The sequence below is a fragment of the Drosophila gunungcola genome, chromosome 3R (assembly GCF_025200985.1).
Source record: "Drosophila gunungcola strain Sukarami chromosome 3R, Dgunungcola_SK_2, whole genome shotgun sequence".
NCBI lineage: Eukaryota > Metazoa > Arthropoda > Insecta > Diptera > Drosophilidae > Drosophila > Drosophila gunungcola.
Window position 1 is genome coordinate 23,961,158 of NC_069139.1, and position 19,534 is coordinate 23,980,691.

Sequence of the window (19,534 nt, forward strand, 5' to 3'; positions counted from 1 at the left end):
ATTTAAACCGTAATTCTATATTATTTAACCATTACTGTATGTCGAAGAACTAAATAAAAATTAAAAAACAGCAAATTATAATTTTTTTTTATTTTATTTTCGATTGTGTTTATGGGAGCTATATGCTATAGTCGTCCGATCTGGCTCGTTCCGACTTTTATACTACCTGCAAGAGAAAGACAACTGGGAAAGTTTCATTCAGATAGCTTTAAAACTGAGAGACTAGTTTGCATATAAACGGACGGACAGACGGATCAGACTGACAGACGGACAGGACTGACAGACGGACAGGCGGACATGGCTATATCGAATCGCTAGTGATACTGATCAAGAATATATATACTTTATAGGGTCGGAAATGTTCTCCTTAACTGCGTTGCAAACTTCTGACTGAAATTATAATACCCTCTGCAAGAGTATAAAAATATGAGTGCAAGCGAGACGTATAAAATATGCATATGATCAACTTAAGCAACAATATAAAAACAAGTAACATTTTTGCGGATAATTTTAGTACTGTACAAAACGGATACAGAACAAAATACGAGGTATTATTATTTTATCCCCATAAACATGTACGGCCAAGTGAATAGCTTCGTATTCGAAGTATTCAAAATACGAGCAACACGATATGTTGGTTACCAAAAGTTTTGTTTATTCACTAAAATTTAGAACATTTTTTCTAATATTGCACGCTACATATTGTCACATCTAACAATCATGGGTGGGGCGAACTGGTGATGGCGCACACCGAAGGAGTAACCCGGTCCACTCTTGCCAGGACGATAGTACATAAGATCGTAGTAGTTGGGTCCGGGACCGACGCTCTCGCCCGGAATGGCGGTACGCGGCTGCATCGAGTACACGGGGGCACGGTTGAGTTTCACATTGATGTCTCCACCCCCATAGGCTGCTGGTCCCGGGGAGTTTGCCTTGTTGATCACCTTGGTTTGCAGGCCCCTGTAGAAGGAATTAACTTGAAGAAAAGTAATCGCGATAAAATAAGGATACCCACATGCTATAGCTCGGAACTCCAGGACGGACGGCATTCACCTCGTACTTGTAGGCATTGGGACCAGGACCCTCTTTTTTGAAGGAGAAGTCCGTTCGCAGACCCATTGAATAAGATGGGGCATTGACACCAGTGAAGAATGGCTTTTTATGGACATCGTGGGCTCCGGGACCGGGACTGCATCGCTTGTCTACAGTAATTTTAGATTATCATCCATACGCGAATTCTTGAGCATCTAGTAGCTTTACTATCGCTTACCGATCGTTTTCGTCCTGGGTGAAATGGAAAACTCCAGGCCCTTACTTGTGCCGTACCTCGTTAGCTTGTCGACCCTGTAGGCTCCGGGACCAGGACCGAGATCCTCACCCACCGCCTTGGTGCGCATCCCGAAGGAGTACTGCGGCATCCGCTGTTTACGGTTGTCATGCTTGTCATAGCCCACAGTGGGTGGCAGCATATAGACGCCGGGTCCGGGCCCTTCAAAGGACATGAAGGATTAACCTACCAAGTCACAACCCTACACTGAATAAACATTAACTCACCAAAGGGTCGCACAGCCATTTTTAGTTAATATTTCCGTGCAATATTAGAAAAAAATACTGCAATTTAATTTTGAGCTCAAAAAATGAGGTGTTTGCTGAACGGATCCTAACAACAGAATGAGATTTCCACAGACCCCGACATACTAGCTGTTGGGAAGTCGGATTCATGGCATATTTGATTTGAAAAATTGTTACCTGTTTCATCAAGCACACTTTAAATCTCAAACACAAGTTTCCCGAAAAAATGATCAAATTGTTAGATTAATTACTTTACTAATTTTAATCGGAAAATTGGACACATTTGATAGAGAATTTAATAATAGGAGATTCTGGACTTAAGAGAATAAAAGGTATACAAAAATCAGCTCCAAATATATTGCTTTAATGAGCCAAGGAACGCCTAATTTGGACACTCAAGGTTGCTACAGACGCACTCAAAAACTGGACAGATTTGTTTATTCCACATCCATAGAGTTGTACAACTGCTTATATCGAGATCCCCGTCCGCTGCTTTGTAGCAGCATATCATTGTGTTGCTCCCTCAGGGCCTATAAAATTATACGATAAAATAAAATTTCTCTTTGAAATATTAATTAAATATCTCACCTTTGGATCGTATTTCTGATACAAGTAAACCAAAATGGGGCCATAGATCATGTTGAAAACGCCGACAATTCTCATGAGCCAAGCAAAACCGAAGCTCTGGGCCAGCTCACCACCAATCAGAGGGGCTAAGAAAGTGATATATATACGAGTATAGTTTTATATCAAAAATATACAGGGGACTAGGGACCTACCCAAGCAATAGGCCAGGCTAACCGATGTCTGTTGAATTGCATAGACAGTGCCGTAGCTGGACATGGAACTGCTGCCCTCGCTCTGATACTCTTGCGAAAGTGTGGCATCCACGAAGGTGGCCAGCAGGGGAACCAATGCCGCATCAATCACACCTATGCCAAGTCCAAGGGCAAAGTGGGGCATCAATAGTTGGGCAACAGTTGTCGCGCTGGGTATCTGCCGAAAACAAAGTAATTTAAGGATTATTACTACTTTCTTTACTCTTACCTAATGACTTAATAATGTTATTTTTCCTAAAAAAAATAAATATAATGAAAAAAAATATAATGTTTTATTTATTATGCTTTAATGATGATATAAACCTATATGCTATATATAACAAAAAGTTATAAAATAATATGTTATAATTATGCAGGTATTGTTTAACTACATAAAAGGTTTAATTGCACTGACTTGCAAATTAATTTAAATCGACAATATCTTCCAGAGATGAAAATTTAATTTTCCCGTGCAGATTTTTCTATAGTTTTTACCTGTTTTCTGCCTATTTTATTTTTTTCTCCTGTTCTGCCCAACCGTTTTTGATAATGATAGCGCATTTTACTAAGAATATAAAGTTCTTAACTTTGGTTACCAAATATATGTACAGTGAGCAAAAGTAAGAACACTTAAGTACACTTTGCACTGAAATTTTATTTATATTTTCGTAAACTAGTTTTGCCCACTGTAAATGCTAGAGCTTAGCAATACAGTATCTGTGGATTGGCTAAAATTATAGATCTGCCACCATAGCAAAAAACTCCTTAAATAAAAACATGCCTAAGAACCAAAAATATTATTATTGTTTTAACTTGAAGATGGTACCATCTCTCAAAGAGTTAGCCAATTTAAATTTATATACAAATGTTATTTCAAACTTACCAGAATTGAGGCCACTCCCACGAGCAGGAGACTGATGCAGGACACCTTAACCTGTCCATATTTATAGGCCACGCTGCCAAAGAAGTTGGTCCCCACAAAGTAGCCCACAGAGTCCGGGATGAAAACGGTGCCCAGCTGCCACTTGTTCGGCTTCAGATACTGGATGAGCCAGATGGGCAGGCAGGGCTCCAGCATGGCCATTGTCGAGGTGGAGAACCAAATGGCCAGCACAATGGCCAGGATCATTTTGCACTCGAGCAGGGGTCGCCATTTGGGAGTTTCCTCCACAACCACCTCCGGCTGCACGGACAGATCCATGGTCAGCAGCTGGAGGCCCAGGCTGAGGAATATCAGCGTGGACAGAATGATGAAGGGCGCCGACTTTCCCATCAGGTCATACAGAATTCCGCCGAAGGGATAGCCGAGCAGCACGCCCAGTGCAATGCTGCCCAGGATGATGCCCATCACCTTGGAGCGACGCGCCTCCTCCGGATAATGCTGGGCCACCAGGCTCATGCCGCAGATGTTGATGCAGGCGGAGCCCACGCCCTGAACCGCCCGGGCCACCAAAAGTGCCCAGTAGGACTCCCCAACGGCGAACACTGCAAAGGTGTGTCAATAATTGGTCAGAAAGTTAAAGTTTAATACAGAAAAGAAATATATATTGTATGTATTCTTAAACGAAGTGTACACACTTTAAAACATTTATAAATAGCCCCAAAAAAATATAAAATTTAAAATAAAAAAAAAGAAGGAACGCTTAAGTTGAGTGCCCCGAATGAGCTAACCACTTTTTAAATAAATATGCTCCCTATGCTACAAGCTAGGAGCGATTTACAAATGTCCAAACATTAACATTTATGCTAATAACTTCTAAATAATAATTCGATTTGGAAACGATATACGTGTCGATAGATATTGATCGTATAAATAATACAGTTTAATAACCGGTCGCTACTATTTTTTAGAGTAACATGACACACACAAAAAATTAAAGTCTGCATGATAAATCCCAAAAATCTCTGGCTTTATAGTTTCCGAGATGTCGACGCTCACACGGACAGACCGACACGGCTTTTGTCCTAATCTGGAATTTATATAAACTTTATTGGGTCGGCAACGCTTTCTTCTAAGGTAAAATTTATAACGTGATATTTGGTTTTTTAAGATATTAAATTTTATGCTTCCCGCAAATTAATTTCGATGACGTAGAGCAAAAAAAAAAACAGTGAGATATTTTTTTTAGTTTGTTGAGTTAGCCTTTTTTTATTGTAGTTGAAATCTTACCAATTAGAACTAAATTTTTAATTTAATTTAGCTTTAATGCTACAAATTCTTTTTTTAAAGCTTTGAGTTTTTTAATTTATAAGATAGTACTAAAACTCATTATAAAATATCACTTATTAAAAAATGTATACAAAATAATTGTCAGTTGGAATATAGTTTGCATATGTTTTGACCTGAATATTCAATTATGCGCTTGATTAAGTGTCCCTTAAAGCAAAAAAAAAACCAACATGGCCTTCGGTGACCCGAAAATAGATCACTCACCCAGCGAGGAGATGAGCAGGAAGAAGGTGCCCACCACAATGGGCAGGCGGTATCCGAACTTGCCGGATGCGTTCCCGACAATTGGATTGAAAATTAATTGGACGAAGGCCTTCATGGCGAGCAGCAGGCCGATGGAGCCGTTCTCCTGCGTCAAGGTCAGCTCCTTGTTGCTGTTGTGGGTGGGCGGATTGACGGGGGCCAGCAGCTTCCTGCTCCTGGTGCCTGCTCCACTCACATTAGTGCCACCCGAATGGCTCGGGGTCGATGCGGTGCCAGGCGTGGTGGTGGCTTCAGTGGACAGCTGGAACAGGGTGAAATTGACCATTGATTTGCCCGGAATGGGATGTTTGGAGATATACAGCTGGGGATGGCCAGCGCCGTGTGTGGGGGATTCCCCTCCGCGATAGGCTAGCTTGGAGGATGTCTCCTCCAGACTGAGCACCATCACCGGCGAAGTCGTATCCAGCTCCAGACTGGCCAAGTAATCCGGCAGGATGGGCACTGCAAATGCGATAATTATCGTTTATGGCCGTGCCTATCTGCAATTGATTTGGCCATACCAATTACGGTGAGCAGCATGTTATCTAGCAGCAGGGCCAGGTAGACAATCACGGCAATCAGGCAGCGGTTGGAGGAGCCGTTGGCCCCGGACGGAGTGGAGCTGCGTCTGCCGGTGGCATTTAGCTGGGCAGCCGCCTGGCTTTGCGACTGCGACTCCGATCGGGACTTCTCCGACATGACGAGCGCTCTTTTTTTTGCCTAATTGAACACAACAGATACCACCTAGTTAGGCTGCCATATGGCTCCGGATTCGCGCCACAAAATGTATGCTCCGAAATGTATCTACACTGGGGCAACAGGTGGTGGTGCTGCCACAACGACGTATGTGCGAATATTGAAAGGCGGCGACAAGTTGCCGTTCTATTTTATTGACAGAAGGCGAAACGAGACGAGCCGAACCGAACCGAAAGACCGAAGGCAGCCAGCCCAGATGGATCCCACTCCCGGCCGGCCATTCTATTCTGTTTGTGCTGAACATGACTCTGGTGGCGACCTCCAAAAGCGTATGCGGTGTTTTGAAAGTGTTTAAGACCATTTGAGAAGAAGTACATAATTCAAAAACCTTTACCCAAGTTACTTTTCTTGGTTAGAGCATGATTTAAGCTATCCCAATACAGAAAGGTGAAAATATAGCCAAGAAAATTCATATCTTAGTACTTTAAACTTTACATGACCTATAAGCTTTTAAAAAAGCATATGTAACCCAAATATTTTCAAATATTTGTGTGATTTATATGATAAATATTTATAAAGATTTATTACAAAAAGAAGATATTTATATATATTACACATTTTTAAAAATATTACTTAATACATATTTTGTTCTTAAATGATTAAGAATTGTTCCTTAAGTTTCAACAACATAACATAACATAAATATTTATGCTTCAATTTCTTTAATAAAAACTTTAATAAAATACAAATTATTAAAGAGCATCCAAAATTTCATACCAGCTAGTCAGATTTCCATTCTATTGAACTGTTGATAGTTTTTGTTAACACCGAACTCTACTGCACACAAATGGGTTTAAAGCTTTGGCCATGTCGTGGGATTCAGTGTTATTAGCAACCCCTCGATATGGCCAGGATGCGGAGATGGAGATTAAAGGATGTCTTAAAGACTCGCCAGAGCGAGTGTTTGCCTGTGCCCCGATAAGCAGGCTATGGATTTTTAGCCTTTAGTCACATTTTCCGTTCCATTGCATTTTTTGCTGTTTAAATTTAGTCCCCACAAAATTTGTGATGAATTTCCCCTGTACTGAAAAAATTGATTTTATAAATGGCAAGGGTGGTGACCTTTTTATAACGAAGAAGCGGCACAAATAACCGAGTTGGCTATTAATAATTGCCTAACATTTAACCATCTAGTAGATGATTGGCATTGGTAAAGATTACTCAGCAGTCGTGATAAGGCAATGGCACACCTGTTTTAAAAACTATTGCCATTACCAGTCAATAATCTACGCCCACTTAAGCTTAGTACGTCGATTAGACTAATCTGGCAAATAATTCCATTTATATGATTAGATAGCTGACCACTGCCATGAATAGTATTCCAAGAATTCAGTAAATTAAAAACCATTTACATTAAAGCCGTGTATATTTCAAAACATTCGATTTCACCCATTAACAACGGAAAATAGCGTACTCCTCGGCAGAAGGCCTTCCAAATCGCGTGACCTTGCCCAGATGGTAGGCAGCTGGTCCAGGCCCTTCGACTTTCCTGGCATTGTTACAGGTCCTCGGACTCGTTCCAAATGAGAACTGTGGGCTTCTCTGCATCCGCTTGTCGCAGTTCTCATAGCCAAAGGTACTGGGCAGGTTATAGGCGCCAGGTCCAGGTCCTAATATTGTTTATGTTTATTTAAAAATTAAAAAACAAAATAATCAAAAATTTAATTTACCAAAAGATCTATTACACGACATGTTTTATTGATTTTTTAATAATAAAAAATTAAGAAAATTTTATAAAATTTTGAAACTCTACAAAGAGTTGTTTGCCAAACGAAATTGAACCAGAAAATGAGAATATCCAACCCTGTGACCTCAAAATAAGTGTAAAAGTGAAGTCAGGGCTAACATGATATGATGATGATACCATTGATGAAAATCTCTGCCTAATATTCCCAATAAAGATTACGGCCATGTTGACTTAACCAGTGAACATAGTCGCAAAGTTTGCTTATCGGGCATATTTCCTGCTTTTGGCTGTACCCCAAGTGGTCAGATTAACGGCTAAGACCTCCAGTTGGAAGTTCAATTGCGAGCAGTGTTTTCAGTCGACTGGTGGCGAATCAAGCGAACGGTCAACTAGGAAAATGTTTGCCAGCAGAGGAGTCCTTGTGCTGGGCTTGTTGCTGCTATCGGCAATCGGTGAGAGGCCATAAACCCATAAATGCAAACAGTAAATTGAAAATAGAATTGAAATATTTTCTTGCAGGTGGCCGATCCGAATCGATCCCCTGCAAATTGAGGGACGCGAGCCATGGCAAGGTGTGCGTCTGCACGGCGGACTACTGTGACTATCTGGAGAATCCCGTCCTGACGGACGAGAACGAGTGGTACCTGATCTCCAGCTCCAAACAGGGCTTGCGATTCTCCACAACCAGTGATAAGTTCGGCACAGAGAAGAAAGTCACGGTGCAGGATTACGTGGAGCAGGTCCCAGAGGCGGCGAATGAAACTATAGTGTCCCGGCTGCTCGATGATGTGGTGGCCAGTGCCTTTACTTTGGAGTCCCGCGAGAGCTCCATCACCCGCTCGGTGACCCTGCGGTTGGACCGGACGAAGACCCACCAGAAGATGGTTGGCTTCGGGGGCAGCTATACCGGATCCGTAACCTATCTGGTGGATAACTTCAAGAAGTCAGAGCTAGGGGACCACCTCTACAAGTCCTACTATGCAGAGCAGGGATTGGGCTTCAATCTGATGCGCGTACCGATTGGCGGCTGCGACTTCGATCTGGAACCCTGGTCCTACGCCGAGGAGGAGGGCAACACCCTGCTCTCGGACATGGACGAGCTGGACGAGCGCGATGTGGCGCGAGTGGCGCAGATCAGGCGCCTCGTCGAGGTGTCCGGCGTGAAGAACCTGCTGGTCAAGGGCACCGCTTGGAGTGCCCCGCCCTGGATGAAGACCAACAACAGGTGGACTGGATTCGGACGGCTCAAGAAGCAATACTACCAGATCTGGGCCGACTACCACCTGCGCTGGCTCAAACTGATGGAGGACAATGGCATTCCCATCTGGGCCATTTCCACGGGCAATGAGCCGCTGAACGGCATTTTCTTTATGTTTTTCGTAAAGTTCATGAGCATGGGATGGACGCCACAGACGCAGGCCGTTTTCCTGAATGATTATCTGGGTCCCGCCATCCGGAACTCCGAGTTCAAGGACATCATCCTTTTTGGCAACGATGACCAACGCTTCACCTTTCCCACCTGGTTTAAAATGGTAAGTTCCGAATTTTATCTACAAAAAGCACATCTAAGCTTATTTAAAAATATAATTTAAATATAATGTTAAACTTTAAATAATTTAAAAATATTTCTTAAATTTTAAAAGAAATTATGGGGCCACCTTTGTTACTTTACATTTAAATAAATCATTGAAATTAACTCTGGGTAAAGAAATATTACAAATAAATTACAAAGGTTTTAAAACTAGAAGCTTTAATAGAAATCAAACAACCTTAAAATAGGCATGATCAACTAAGCGCCACCCAAATATCAAAGTTCATTTTCCTTATCGCTTCTATTTTCAGATGAACCGTACTCGCCCCAACTCGATCGATTATCTGGATGGATTAGCGGTGCACTGGTATTGGGATGAGATTTTCGGCAGCAGCTTTATCGAGCAGACCACCGAGTATGCGCCCGACAAGATTTTGATCGTATCTGAGTCGTGCATCGGGGATAAACCCTGGCAGGCAGCTGCTCCATTGCTGGGAAGTTGGGAGCGGGCTGAAAAGTACGCCCGTGACTACCTGCTCAACCTAAAACTGGGCTTCCACGGCTGGATCGACTGGAACATATGTCTGGACGAGGGGGGCGGACCCAATTATGTGGACAATATGTGGATGCCCCAGTCATTGTCAATACTACAAGTAGGAAATACATTATCCCATCTGTATAATCCTTAGTAAATGACTGATTTCATTTCCCGCAGCCTTCGAGGAGTTCTACAAGCAGCCCATGTTCTATGCCATGGGTCATTTCTCCAAACTGGTGCCGGAGGGATCCGTTCGTATAGATGCCGTGCCCAGTAACGTCAACCTGGATTCGGTGGCATTCCTCCGACCGGACAACAAAATCGCCGCAGTTCTATTCAACAGCGGTCGCGCCGATCTGGACATCACTTTAGTGGACAGCGTACGGGGCCAGTTCGTCGTCAATGTTCCCGCCAAGTCCATTCACACCTTGCTCTACAGCTAAATGTGTTTTTCGTAGTTAACTACAAAAAATCAGAACAAATTTAATAAAATAATAACCTTGAACAAAACAACATCTCATTCTTTGACCCTTACTAAATAATATTTGAAGTATTCTTAGAAATTTTTTGCGATAGCAAGCGGAAAATTACACATACAAAAATGATAAGATTTTATACTTGTTTTGATCGAATTCCGTTTCAATTTAGACTTGGGCGTATCACTTTAAGGTGTTCGAACAGAAAAATTAAACTTTTGAAAATATTAATTTTACAATATTAAAAATTATACATTTTTTTGACCTATGAATATCAAATCAATACTTGCACTATTTTTTTCTATGTGTCTTTTATTTTATATTTTTTAAAGCCTACTTTTAGGCACAATTAAAAGTATGTGCTCCTCAGATGGAAATAGGAATCCAATAAAATATAAAGAGGTAAACTATTAAGGAAATATGTGTCACTAATTATGGTTTTCCTGACCTTTGCATAATATATTAATTTAATCCTTTTCTTCATTTTCATTTTAGCCGGACTACTTTCTTAGCAGCTTGAGTCTTGACTGTAATATAAGTATGTGAAGTCTGAAATCAGCCAATTTCTGCATTTTTCTTGCATCTGTAAAATTTCGATTTTCACACATTTAAGTCAGTTTTCTAACTGCAGCAAATCAGATCTTCATATAGATCAATCAGTTGAGTACATAACATTGTCTAGAAATGAATCAATGGCAATATAAGTCAGATTTATCAATTATTCTATGCCTTCTTATTTTTTCCTGTGGACTTTTGGCAAACGAGTTGCTTTATAAGCCGGATGACAATGTGCAAAAACTCGATTCCACAACATTTGAAACTCAACTTAACGAGTCGACGGCGGCAAAGCTGGTTAAATTCTACAACGGATTCTGTGAAGACACCCAAAAATTTATACCCGTGTTCAAGAATCTGTCCCGAAAACTTTACAAATGGATACGCATACTGAAGGTCAACGTTCTCGATTGCTCGCAGGACATGAACCACAGGATCTGCCGCACTTTCAACATCCACAAAACGCCTACGCTGCGATACTTTCCACCGAATTACACTCGAAGCAGCGATGGCCTGGGCATTGAGATCACCAGTCGGAATGCCAACGAAATTGAGTCGGTACTGGCATTACATCTGCAAAAGTTAAAGTACTTTAAAATGTTCGCGCGGGAGGACAATGTGACGTATATATTCCGGGACCACACCTACGTGAAGTACGTTGTTTTGGTCTTCCAGATGTGCATGTCCAATTTCCTACCTCACTGGGAGACCGGGCATTCCATGGAGGAGAGAATTGCCCACCTGGACGATTGCAATGATGACAATCCGGTCATTTCGGCCATTGGAAGGAACACTCTGCTCGCATTGCTGCGCTATGACGAAGTCGTGGTGCGCGTCTTTGACGATCATGGCATATACAACAAGTTTGGCATATCACCGGTGCCAAATTTGCTGGTACTCGTGAATAGCGCTGGAAATCTGCTGTTCCTCACCCCCGAGATGGACACTAGTGAGGCTTATGTGGCTGCCATCGAGCAGTTCCTAAAGTTTATGGACCACAAGCCACAGTCGCCACTGCCAAAAACGCTGCCCACCAACATAATGCTGCCCTGCGGACCGATATATTTGAGCAGCTTGAAAACCAACCGCATCGAGTCTTTCGAGCCGATCTGGAACGGGCAATTGACCACATCCTCAACGTGGAACTACCCAAGACACCACTGTTTGTGGGCAGAAAGCTAACTGTCCTGCGCAATTTTCTCAGGCTGCTTAACTACATAAGCCCTCTGCATCCGGAGGCAAAAGAAAAGATCACCAGTCTATACTATTCGATTAGAGTTAGGAGAAAACTTTCGGGAGTCGAGCTGAAGGAATTGATTTGGAAATCCTTCAAGGAATATAAGTTCCGCGGCAAGCTATATATTGGATGCATTGCCTCACGACCTTTTTTGCGAGGCTTCGATTGCTCCCTTTGGACACTTTTCCATTATTTCACCGTAGAATCGGGCCACATTAATGATGGTTCCGTTTTGTTGGTCTTTACAGGGTATGTACAATTTTTTATGGAGTGCAGGGAGTGCCGGAGGAAGCTAAAGAAATTCGAGGTACTTCGACCAATTACTGACTTGGCCAAGAAGGACGCTCAGATATTGTGGCTGTGGGAAGCCCATAATAACATAAACAAGCTGCTGGCCGGCGGTTCTACTGAGGATCCCAAATTCCCAAAGATTCAGTTTCCAAGCGAAAAGGATTGTCCCAGATGTCGGGATGACCAGTCCAAGTGGCGCATGGATGAAGTGCTGAAGTATCTAAAACACATCTATTGCCATGAGAACCTTAGCTGGTTCGGAATGGCATCCGCATACGCTTACACTTCATAATTTTATTATTTTAATTCTCTGTTTCTATTCTATATTAAATATTATATTATTATTTTTAATTTTAAGTTTAGTTTACTTATATAAGCAAAGAAAACGCTGTCTTAAATTGGAAGTTTAATTAAATTAGTTTTTAAAAATTTTAATTCGTTGTTTTTCTACTAGGAACGTTTTTTTTCAAATATTATTTTTAAGCGTATTTGTTTCTATTTTTTAATCTCATTGTCAAGAATGTCTTTAAAATGTTTAAAATTGCATTTTCATATACCTACCAGTAATAATAAAATATTTATATTTAAATTTTTGTTAAATATAAAAAAACATTATATTAACGCTAATTTACTGGTATAAGTAAAGAACATGCGACCTAAAAAACGTATAAGATGTGTAATTACATAATTTTTTAAAATGTAAATTTATTTTATTAAAATATCTAAAAACCTACACATAGACAGAATTAAATATTAATTTGCTGAGTATTATTGTTAAATAAAAATCTCAGTTTTAAAGCTATGTTTATGAAAATTTACCAAAAGTTTGATTTTTGTTGTAGCAACGATATCATACAGCTAATAGTAACAATCGGAAAAATAATATTTGAAAATTATAAGTTCTCTATTTTAAAAATGTTTGTAATATTCCTAAATATAAAGTAATTGTTAAACATTAAAACCAACTATACATTTTAGAATACCATAAAACCCCTTGGGAATAATCTAAAAAATATATCCCCTCATTTTCAATTGATTTGAATATACTTCGATATATAGTAATGATTTATTATTTCAGATTTAACTTTTTTTTATAAACCACATCACATAGCTGCCATAAAAACTATGCAAAAATGAATAGAAAAATCAAAAAAATATTTAATTTTAACAACCGGGTCAAGGGTATATAAGCTTCGGTTTGCCTAAGTTTGCTCCCTTTCTGGTGGCTATATGACCCCCTTTCAGTGGTTCCCACTCCGCCTCTGAGTTTGCATAGCTTTTACTTTTGATTGCGTGCGCCGATTTCCAAGTGGGATCGCCTCGACTGCCGACTGTACCTATTTGCCGGTCCGGTCTTTATCAAATCAACAGCTGGGCCCGGGTCAAGTGGCGTTCGAAAACATAAACATCAAGTTGAGCGAAATTCGGTGGCTTGATTGTTCCCAAGCAGAGCCACTCTCTTTTTGAGCTCAGTTGTGGACGGGCCTTTGATCGAGTCGCATTGCTGCGGCGGTGGTGCCAAAATGACGACAATTCGGCTTTGCTTTCTTTTTGCAGCGATCGTAATCTGTGCAGGTGAGTGAGAGAAACAATAAATTAACGCCTACCTGCCGGCCACCGAAATAATACATAAGCATGTACCTGTTGCAGGTGCTTCGGAAAGTCAGCTGCCCTGCGATTTGCGAGAAACAAGTCATGGAAGCGTGTGCGTTTGCAACAGCACCTACTGCGATTACCTCGAACAACCCGAGCTCACTGATAGCTCCCAGATTGTGCTGATTAGCTCCAGCAAGGTGAGTCAGCAGGATTACCTGCACTCGCGGCCACAAGAATAGCACTCGGTAGTGTTTATGGCAAATAATAAATAACAAATAAGGAATAACTCATCATTTTCAGAATGGGTATTTTTGTAAAAAAAATTATTAGTTTTCATGTTCTAATTTTTTTGTACACATTACATTTTTATTTCTTATTTATATTCGATTTTCTTTGAAGCCTTTAAAAAACTTGGTTTTCATAGGATTACTTTTAAAGCGGAGCAGTATTGGATGCCTTGGAATACCAGCATTCAAATCATAAAAGCTGACACTTTTGCTCTCTTTTCGTTTTAATTTAGAGATAGCCAATAACTGTGTACCTTTGTTTTTATAATATTAAAATAATATGAACCATTTTTTCAGGATGGCTTACGCTTCAAGAAGACAACGGGTGATCTTTCCGATAATAAACCTATAACAGTGGAAGACAAACAGTTTACTGATGAGAACTTCAAGGCAGAGGCGATTGTGGTAGATCAGCACAGAGCCTGGTTGCAGTTGGCCAATATTCCCCAACGCCTGTGTAGCTATACAAATTACAAGAACAAAAACTTTTAACAAATCTAAGATTATTTATAATATTTCAGTTATCAATGCGAGCACTAGAACCGTGCGGATTTCCGTGAAACGAGAGCAACAATATCAGAATGTCAGCGTTTTTGGTGGAGCCTTTACAGGAACAGTGTCCCATTTACTCAAGCAATTGCCAGCAGAGCTGCAGGATCATGTTTATAAGTGGGATTATAATGTAAAATATCGGGGAGAGTGTATAATTACAAGTCATTGCTTTTACAGATCGTATTTCCATCAAGATGGCATTGCGTACAACACCGTTCGCATGTCCATTGGTGGTTCTGACTTCGATTTGGAACCCTGGGCCTATAATGAGTGGCCTCGCAATGATCCAAAATTAAGTAACTTCACAGCCCTCGATCCAAGGGATCTGCAGAAAATCGAGCAACTGAAAAGGCTAAAGACCGTGTCTCAACTGGACGAACTGAAGATCATGGGCGCCGCCTGGAGTGCCCCACGCTGGATGAAGACCAACGATCGCTGGACAGGATTCGGGCAGCTGAAATCGGAATATTACCAGACCTGGGCTCTCTACCACCTCAAGTGAGCAAATGGTATGCCATGCTGTTGCCATTTATGAGGATGCTTGATGCTTTGCAGATTTCTCGAACTCATGCGGTCTAAAAATATGCCGATTTGGGCCATATCCACCGGCAATGAGCCGCTAAACGGCGTCATCGGCTTCTTCTTTGTGCACTTCATGAGCATGGGCTGGACGCCCTGGCAGCAGGTATGAGCCATTGCAACTTGGCCAATGGCCATCGATCACGATTCTGGCTATTAAGCATGTCGGCATTTTTTCGGCCAGGCTATTTGGCTGAGCGACAATCTGGGACCGACCATCAGGAACTCGGCGCAGAGCAAGGTGCTCATCTTCGGCAATGACGACCAGCGCTACACGTATCCCTCGTGGTTCAGAAAGGTATCTAGAGTTTTTAAATTATCTTTATTAAAACCGGAATAAGTATAACAAAATATTTTACGAATGGTTATTATTGTATCACAACAAGTTTTGTATTCATTTGATTACCATTTTGCATTTATTTTGCTAGAATTTTTTGTTTTTTAGTACATCTTTTAAACATTTTTGCTTTTTTTGTTTCACATTACAGTTATTATAATTTTTAAAGGCTGAGGAGATTATTAAATTAAACTGCCAATTTTAAATCACAATTTTATAACTTCTGAATGAATTAAATCTCATTAATAAAGGGAAAAATATATAAATAAGTTATATAAACTTTATATAATTAAATTAATACCATAAACTTATAAAATAGTCAGGTTCCAATCGCGCCATTAGTTAAACCAAAATACCTTAAATTAAGAACGCTTTTGTTTCAAAATAGTGGTTATCGAGTAGGTGTGAAATTTTGATTATAATTCTGGTCCAATGTACTCCAAGAACTTTTTAAAAATCGCAAAATCTTAAAAATAAATGGACTCCCAGGACTTTGTAAATATCTCCAAATCTAAAATTAAATTTCAATTTGTGGCCGCACTTCTTTAAAAAAAAGAGTTGATTTATTTATTGGAAATACTTTCATTACCAGCCTTTAAAGAATTATTTTCGCTAAGCTGTGAAAAAAAGTGAAGAAAAAACGCAACCAATTTGGTGTCAAAAAAGGAAAATTAATTAATTAATGCCAATTAAAAGCCAACTCTATGAACTAAAAAGTATGCATGCGAGTAAATGGGAGTTTAAGATTTAATATTTGCGTTTTTATAAACAGTCTTGTGATTTTTTTTAAATAGAGCGTACCCCCGTAAAAGAAATTACTAACAAAAATATTCGAACAATTACAATCCTGCAGATGCGCTCCTCCCGCAACAATTCGCTGTCCTATTTGGATGGCCTGTCCGTCCACTGGTACTGGGATGAGTTGATTGGCCCGCAGCTCATCGACCAGGCGCACTCGGAAATGCCGAACAAGATGCTTTTGAACACGGAGTCCTGCCTGGGGGACAAGCCCTGGCAGACCCACGGACCGGAGCTGGGCAGTTGGCAGCGTGGTGAGAGCTACATGCGGGCCTACACCCAGGACCTGCAGCACAACTTCAACGGCTGGCTGGACTGGAACCTAGTGCTGGACGAACAGGGCGGCCCCAACTACGTGAATAACTTCGTCGACGCTCCGGTCATCGTGAATGCCACCAGTCGCAGTGAGCTCTATAAACAGCCCCTCTTCTATGCCATAGGGCACTTCTCCAAGTTCCTCCCGCCCCAATCGGTGCGCATCGAGACGCGAATCGAGGACCAGGGCAATTCCTTCACCCAACTGAGTGTTGTGGGCTTCCAGCGACCCGACGGCACTCTGGCGTTGATCATCTACAATGGGTAAGTGCAGGGGGGGGGAAATAATATAACTACATTGGTTTACAAAATAAAAATAATAATAACATAAATATTGGTTAAACTTTAGAGATAAATTTTACTAAACCTTGTTTTCTTATTATTTAAATCAAAATAATAATTTTATAGAGTTGGTAAATTATTGAGTTCCATAACCTTATGTTTAAAACCAAGCTTCAGGAGAGAAAAGGTTTTTTTATGTATGCTAAAGTTTTATCAGTATTTATGTATACAAAAATTTGACCTTTCTCCAAAACGCATTTAGCATTTTACTTCTTGTGGATATTAATAATAATGACATTGTTTATAAGTCGTTGAATTGAATTACCTACCGTTATTGTAGGCAAATGTATATTCTTATAGTTCAAGTAAATGTAAACAGATTTATTAATTAACGAAACAAATAATTTTGGGTTTTCAAGAAGAGTAATTTCTTACATACCCAATCGATAACAAGGATAAAGACAAAATAATAACTTTATAGAGTTGGTAAATTATTGAATTTCATTACATTATAATCAAAACAAATCAAGGGAGTCAAAAAGTTTATATACAAAAATTTGAACTTTAATCTTTTGAAACGTAATTCAAGACCCGAAAATAAACGCATTTAGCATTTAATTTCTTGTGTAAATTAATAACAATGACACTGTTTATAAGTCGTTAAATTAAATTACATTTAAAGTTCAAGTAAATGTAGACAGATTTAAAAATTTATGAATCAAATAACTTTGGGTCTGCGAGAAGAGTAATTTCCTACATACCCGAGCGATTTTTCCAAGTGCCTTATGCGCATCTATTTCGGGTTGCAACTGCGACGGTGCCGCTTAAGTGCGTCAACTTAATTGCCGACAACGTTGCGATTCACTTTTATGAATCTCCTCTAATGGAGGCCCTGCACTCTAGTCTCCGCTGACTCTGCTCTAGTCTAGGTATCTAAATCCCTGCTCTTGTAATCTTGCAGCCAGAACCTGCCGGTGAATGTGGCCCTCGCCGATAGCCAGCGTGGAGCGATCAACCTTCGCCTGCCGCCGCGCTCCTGGCACACGGTGCTCTACATGTGAGCCATGGAATTCACGTTCCCGTTCCCGGAACCCAACTATATAGTAATTTAAATAAAGCTAGGAGTGGGGCAAAGAGTCCAGCTGCCGCTGCCGCTGCCCAGAGGACCAATTGAGACTCAAGTGACAAGAGCGCAGGCAGGGAAGCCAATAAATTGCCCTCAACAGGATGAGCAGGATAATGGGTGTAGATTTGTGTGTGTGTAAGGATGTAACGCGGAGACAGCGGAAATTTGTTTAAGCGGCTCAATTTGCCGTAACGCGTCTGTTTACAATGAAATTTCATTTGCCGTTTAATTTTGTTGTTCGGGGGGCCGGGCAACGGCAAAGTACAAACGACATGCATGTTCTCTACTATATAGGAACATATCTCGGATCAAGATGAGTGACAACTGGCAGTCGAGCGACAACGACGGCCAACCGACAAAAATGCCTCTTGCTCGAATATTATCTTTGGGCTAGCGCTGGCAGGGTCTCATCTATTTGTTCAATATGCTCTATAAATATGATTGTCAATTGAGCGCCAAGCAAATGCATTTTCCCCATTTCCCCGCTTTCCCGCTTTTCCCGCTCTCCCTTGCACTTGGCGCACAAAATGGGGCGTTTTATGTAAGTCTATAAATTAAAACATGAAACGTTTATAAACCCATATGACTGTTGGTTGTGGCAGCGTCAACTGCAGCGATGCGCTTCATTTTGTTTTTTATTTTATAGAAAAATTTGGTTATATTATAAACTTAAACTCTTTAATAATGTTTTTGTTCGTTTTGTTCACAACATAAATATGAATGAATGTAGCTTTATTGGTGCACATAAAATTTAGAAATATATTTTTTGACTTTGGAAAATTTGTAAGTCTTTAAAGCAAGATTTCAAACAAATTCTTAAATAACACGAATATGTGAAAACTTACAATACATTTAAATTAAAATAGGGTTTAATAAATAAATGTATGTTAATGTAAATGTAAATTAATTTACAATCAATCCCAACATAAGAAAAAAAAATATAATAAAGAAAGAAGAGCGTTCTTCGAAAATGAATAAAAATGTTTTAAGCGCGCGAAAAGAACTTTTAAAATATAAATTGGGATTAATTCCAACATAGTTTGGAAAGATTTTTAAAATCTTTTGATATTGGTGGCATTCCAAGTTAATGTAAGAACACAGAGAAAACAGCGCTCTAAAGTTTAAGGTTTAAGTACAAAAAGCGGGTAAAAACATTTTAATAAGTAAAAAAAAAACATTGTTTAAAATTAGAAACAAAAATTATTTATTTATTAATATTTGTCTACCCTGTTTTTGCACCTACAACTTTTGGCAGTTTTATCTGTGTACCTTTAAGCAAAACTTTGTAATTGAGTGCTGCAGATTGATCGAGCCGTCAGTAAGCCACTCTTGAAGGCATCAATTCCCTACCCTTTTGTGTTAAGAGTCAGACCTGCCATTCCTTTGGCATCCATCACTTGCGCCGAGTGCAGCATATGCATTCCGAGGGTTTGCGAGCATATCTGAAGTGCTTACAACAAAATACACTTATCAGCAATGAGCGTGTCAATTACATACTCCCATCCCCCATCCCCGACCTCATCCTTTTTCCCCCAGAAATTGCCAGTGCATCGGGCAATGTGTCGGGTGCGATGGTGCACTGCGGCGAGCTGTTAATGAGCCTCATTATTAATATGGCAACGATATGTTTGTGTCATGAGCAATGAGCTGCCTGCGAAGGGAATTTACACGCGCTGCCCTGTCAGCAGCAAGATCAAAGTGGCAGTCCTCATCCCAATGCTCCATGGC

At 40.3% G+C, this 19,534-nt stretch overlaps 6 protein-coding genes and 1 long non-coding RNA gene across 7 annotated transcripts; 3 read left to right on the forward strand and 4 right to left on the reverse strand.

The window, feature by feature from the left end:
• Positions 1 to 634: 634 nt before the first annotated feature.
• On the reverse strand, positions 635 to 1,712 carry LOC128266618 (outer dense fiber protein 3). Its single transcript, XM_053003262.1, has 4 exons — positions 1,555 to 1,712; positions 1,271 to 1,489; positions 1,016 to 1,202; positions 635 to 960 (listed from the first exon to the last, which is right to left on the reverse strand). Exons 1-4 carry the CDS (start codon positions 1,571 to 1,573, stop codon positions 696 to 698), a joined length of 690 nt encoding a protein of 229 aa, XP_052859222.1. The 5' UTR covers positions 1,574 to 1,712; the 3' UTR covers positions 635 to 695.
• A 71-nt stretch (positions 1,713 to 1,783) lies between these two features.
• On the reverse strand, positions 1,784 to 5,697 carry LOC128266617 (synaptic vesicular amine transporter). The gene is made up of 6 exons (XM_053003261.1): positions 5,385 to 5,697; positions 4,825 to 5,325; positions 3,274 to 3,875; positions 2,352 to 2,568; positions 2,161 to 2,285; positions 1,784 to 2,102 (listed from the first exon to the last, which is right to left on the reverse strand). Exons 1-6 carry the CDS (start codon positions 5,560 to 5,562, stop codon positions 2,010 to 2,012), a joined length of 1,716 nt encoding a protein of 571 aa, XP_052859221.1. The 5' UTR covers positions 5,563 to 5,697; the 3' UTR covers positions 1,784 to 2,009.
• Positions 5,698 to 6,966: 1,269 nt separating this feature from the next.
• Positions 6,967 to 7,425, reverse strand: LOC128266397 (outer dense fiber protein 3-like protein 2). The gene is made up of 2 exons (XM_053002889.1): positions 7,290 to 7,425; positions 6,967 to 7,229 (listed from the first exon to the last, which is right to left on the reverse strand). The coding sequence occupies exons 1-2, from the start codon at positions 7,309 to 7,311 to the stop codon at positions 7,012 to 7,014; spliced, it is 240 nt and encodes a 79-aa protein (XP_052858849.1). The 5' UTR covers positions 7,312 to 7,425; the 3' UTR covers positions 6,967 to 7,011.
• A 176-nt stretch (positions 7,426 to 7,601) lies between these two features.
• On the forward strand, positions 7,602 to 9,888 carry LOC128266396 (lysosomal acid glucosylceramidase). The gene is given in 5 exon segments (XM_053002888.1): positions 7,602 to 7,758; positions 7,826 to 8,838; positions 9,149 to 9,455; positions 9,458 to 9,490; positions 9,553 to 9,888. Coding segments are annotated over 5 exon segments (1,674 nt in total). The 5' UTR covers positions 7,602 to 7,703; the 3' UTR covers positions 9,819 to 9,888.
• Positions 9,889 to 10,535: 647 nt separating this feature from the next.
• LOC128261222 (sulfhydryl oxidase 1) lies at positions 10,536 to 12,236 on the forward strand. The gene is given in 2 exon segments (XM_052994800.1): positions 10,536 to 11,445; positions 11,448 to 12,236. Coding segments are annotated over 2 exon segments (1,689 nt in total). The 3' UTR covers positions 12,227 to 12,236.
• Positions 12,237 to 12,981: 745 nt separating this feature from the next.
• On the reverse strand, positions 12,982 to 13,705 carry LOC128266247 (uncharacterized). Its single transcript, XR_008269042.1, has 2 exons — positions 13,576 to 13,705; positions 12,982 to 13,501 (listed from the first exon to the last, which is right to left on the reverse strand). It is a non-coding gene; the product is annotated as an uncharacterized LOC128266247 (long non-coding RNA).
• On the forward strand, positions 13,411 to 18,636 carry LOC128266246 (lysosomal acid glucosylceramidase). Its single transcript, XM_053002633.1, has 9 exons — positions 13,411 to 13,509; positions 13,585 to 13,727; positions 14,115 to 14,274; positions 14,339 to 14,486; positions 14,547 to 14,867; positions 14,925 to 15,054; positions 15,133 to 15,246; positions 16,139 to 16,662; positions 17,642 to 18,636. Exons 1-9 carry the CDS (start codon positions 13,458 to 13,460, stop codon positions 17,739 to 17,741), a joined length of 1,692 nt encoding a protein of 563 aa, XP_052858593.1. The 5' UTR covers positions 13,411 to 13,457; the 3' UTR covers positions 17,742 to 18,636.
• The last annotated feature ends 898 nt before the right edge of the window (positions 18,637 to 19,534 follow it).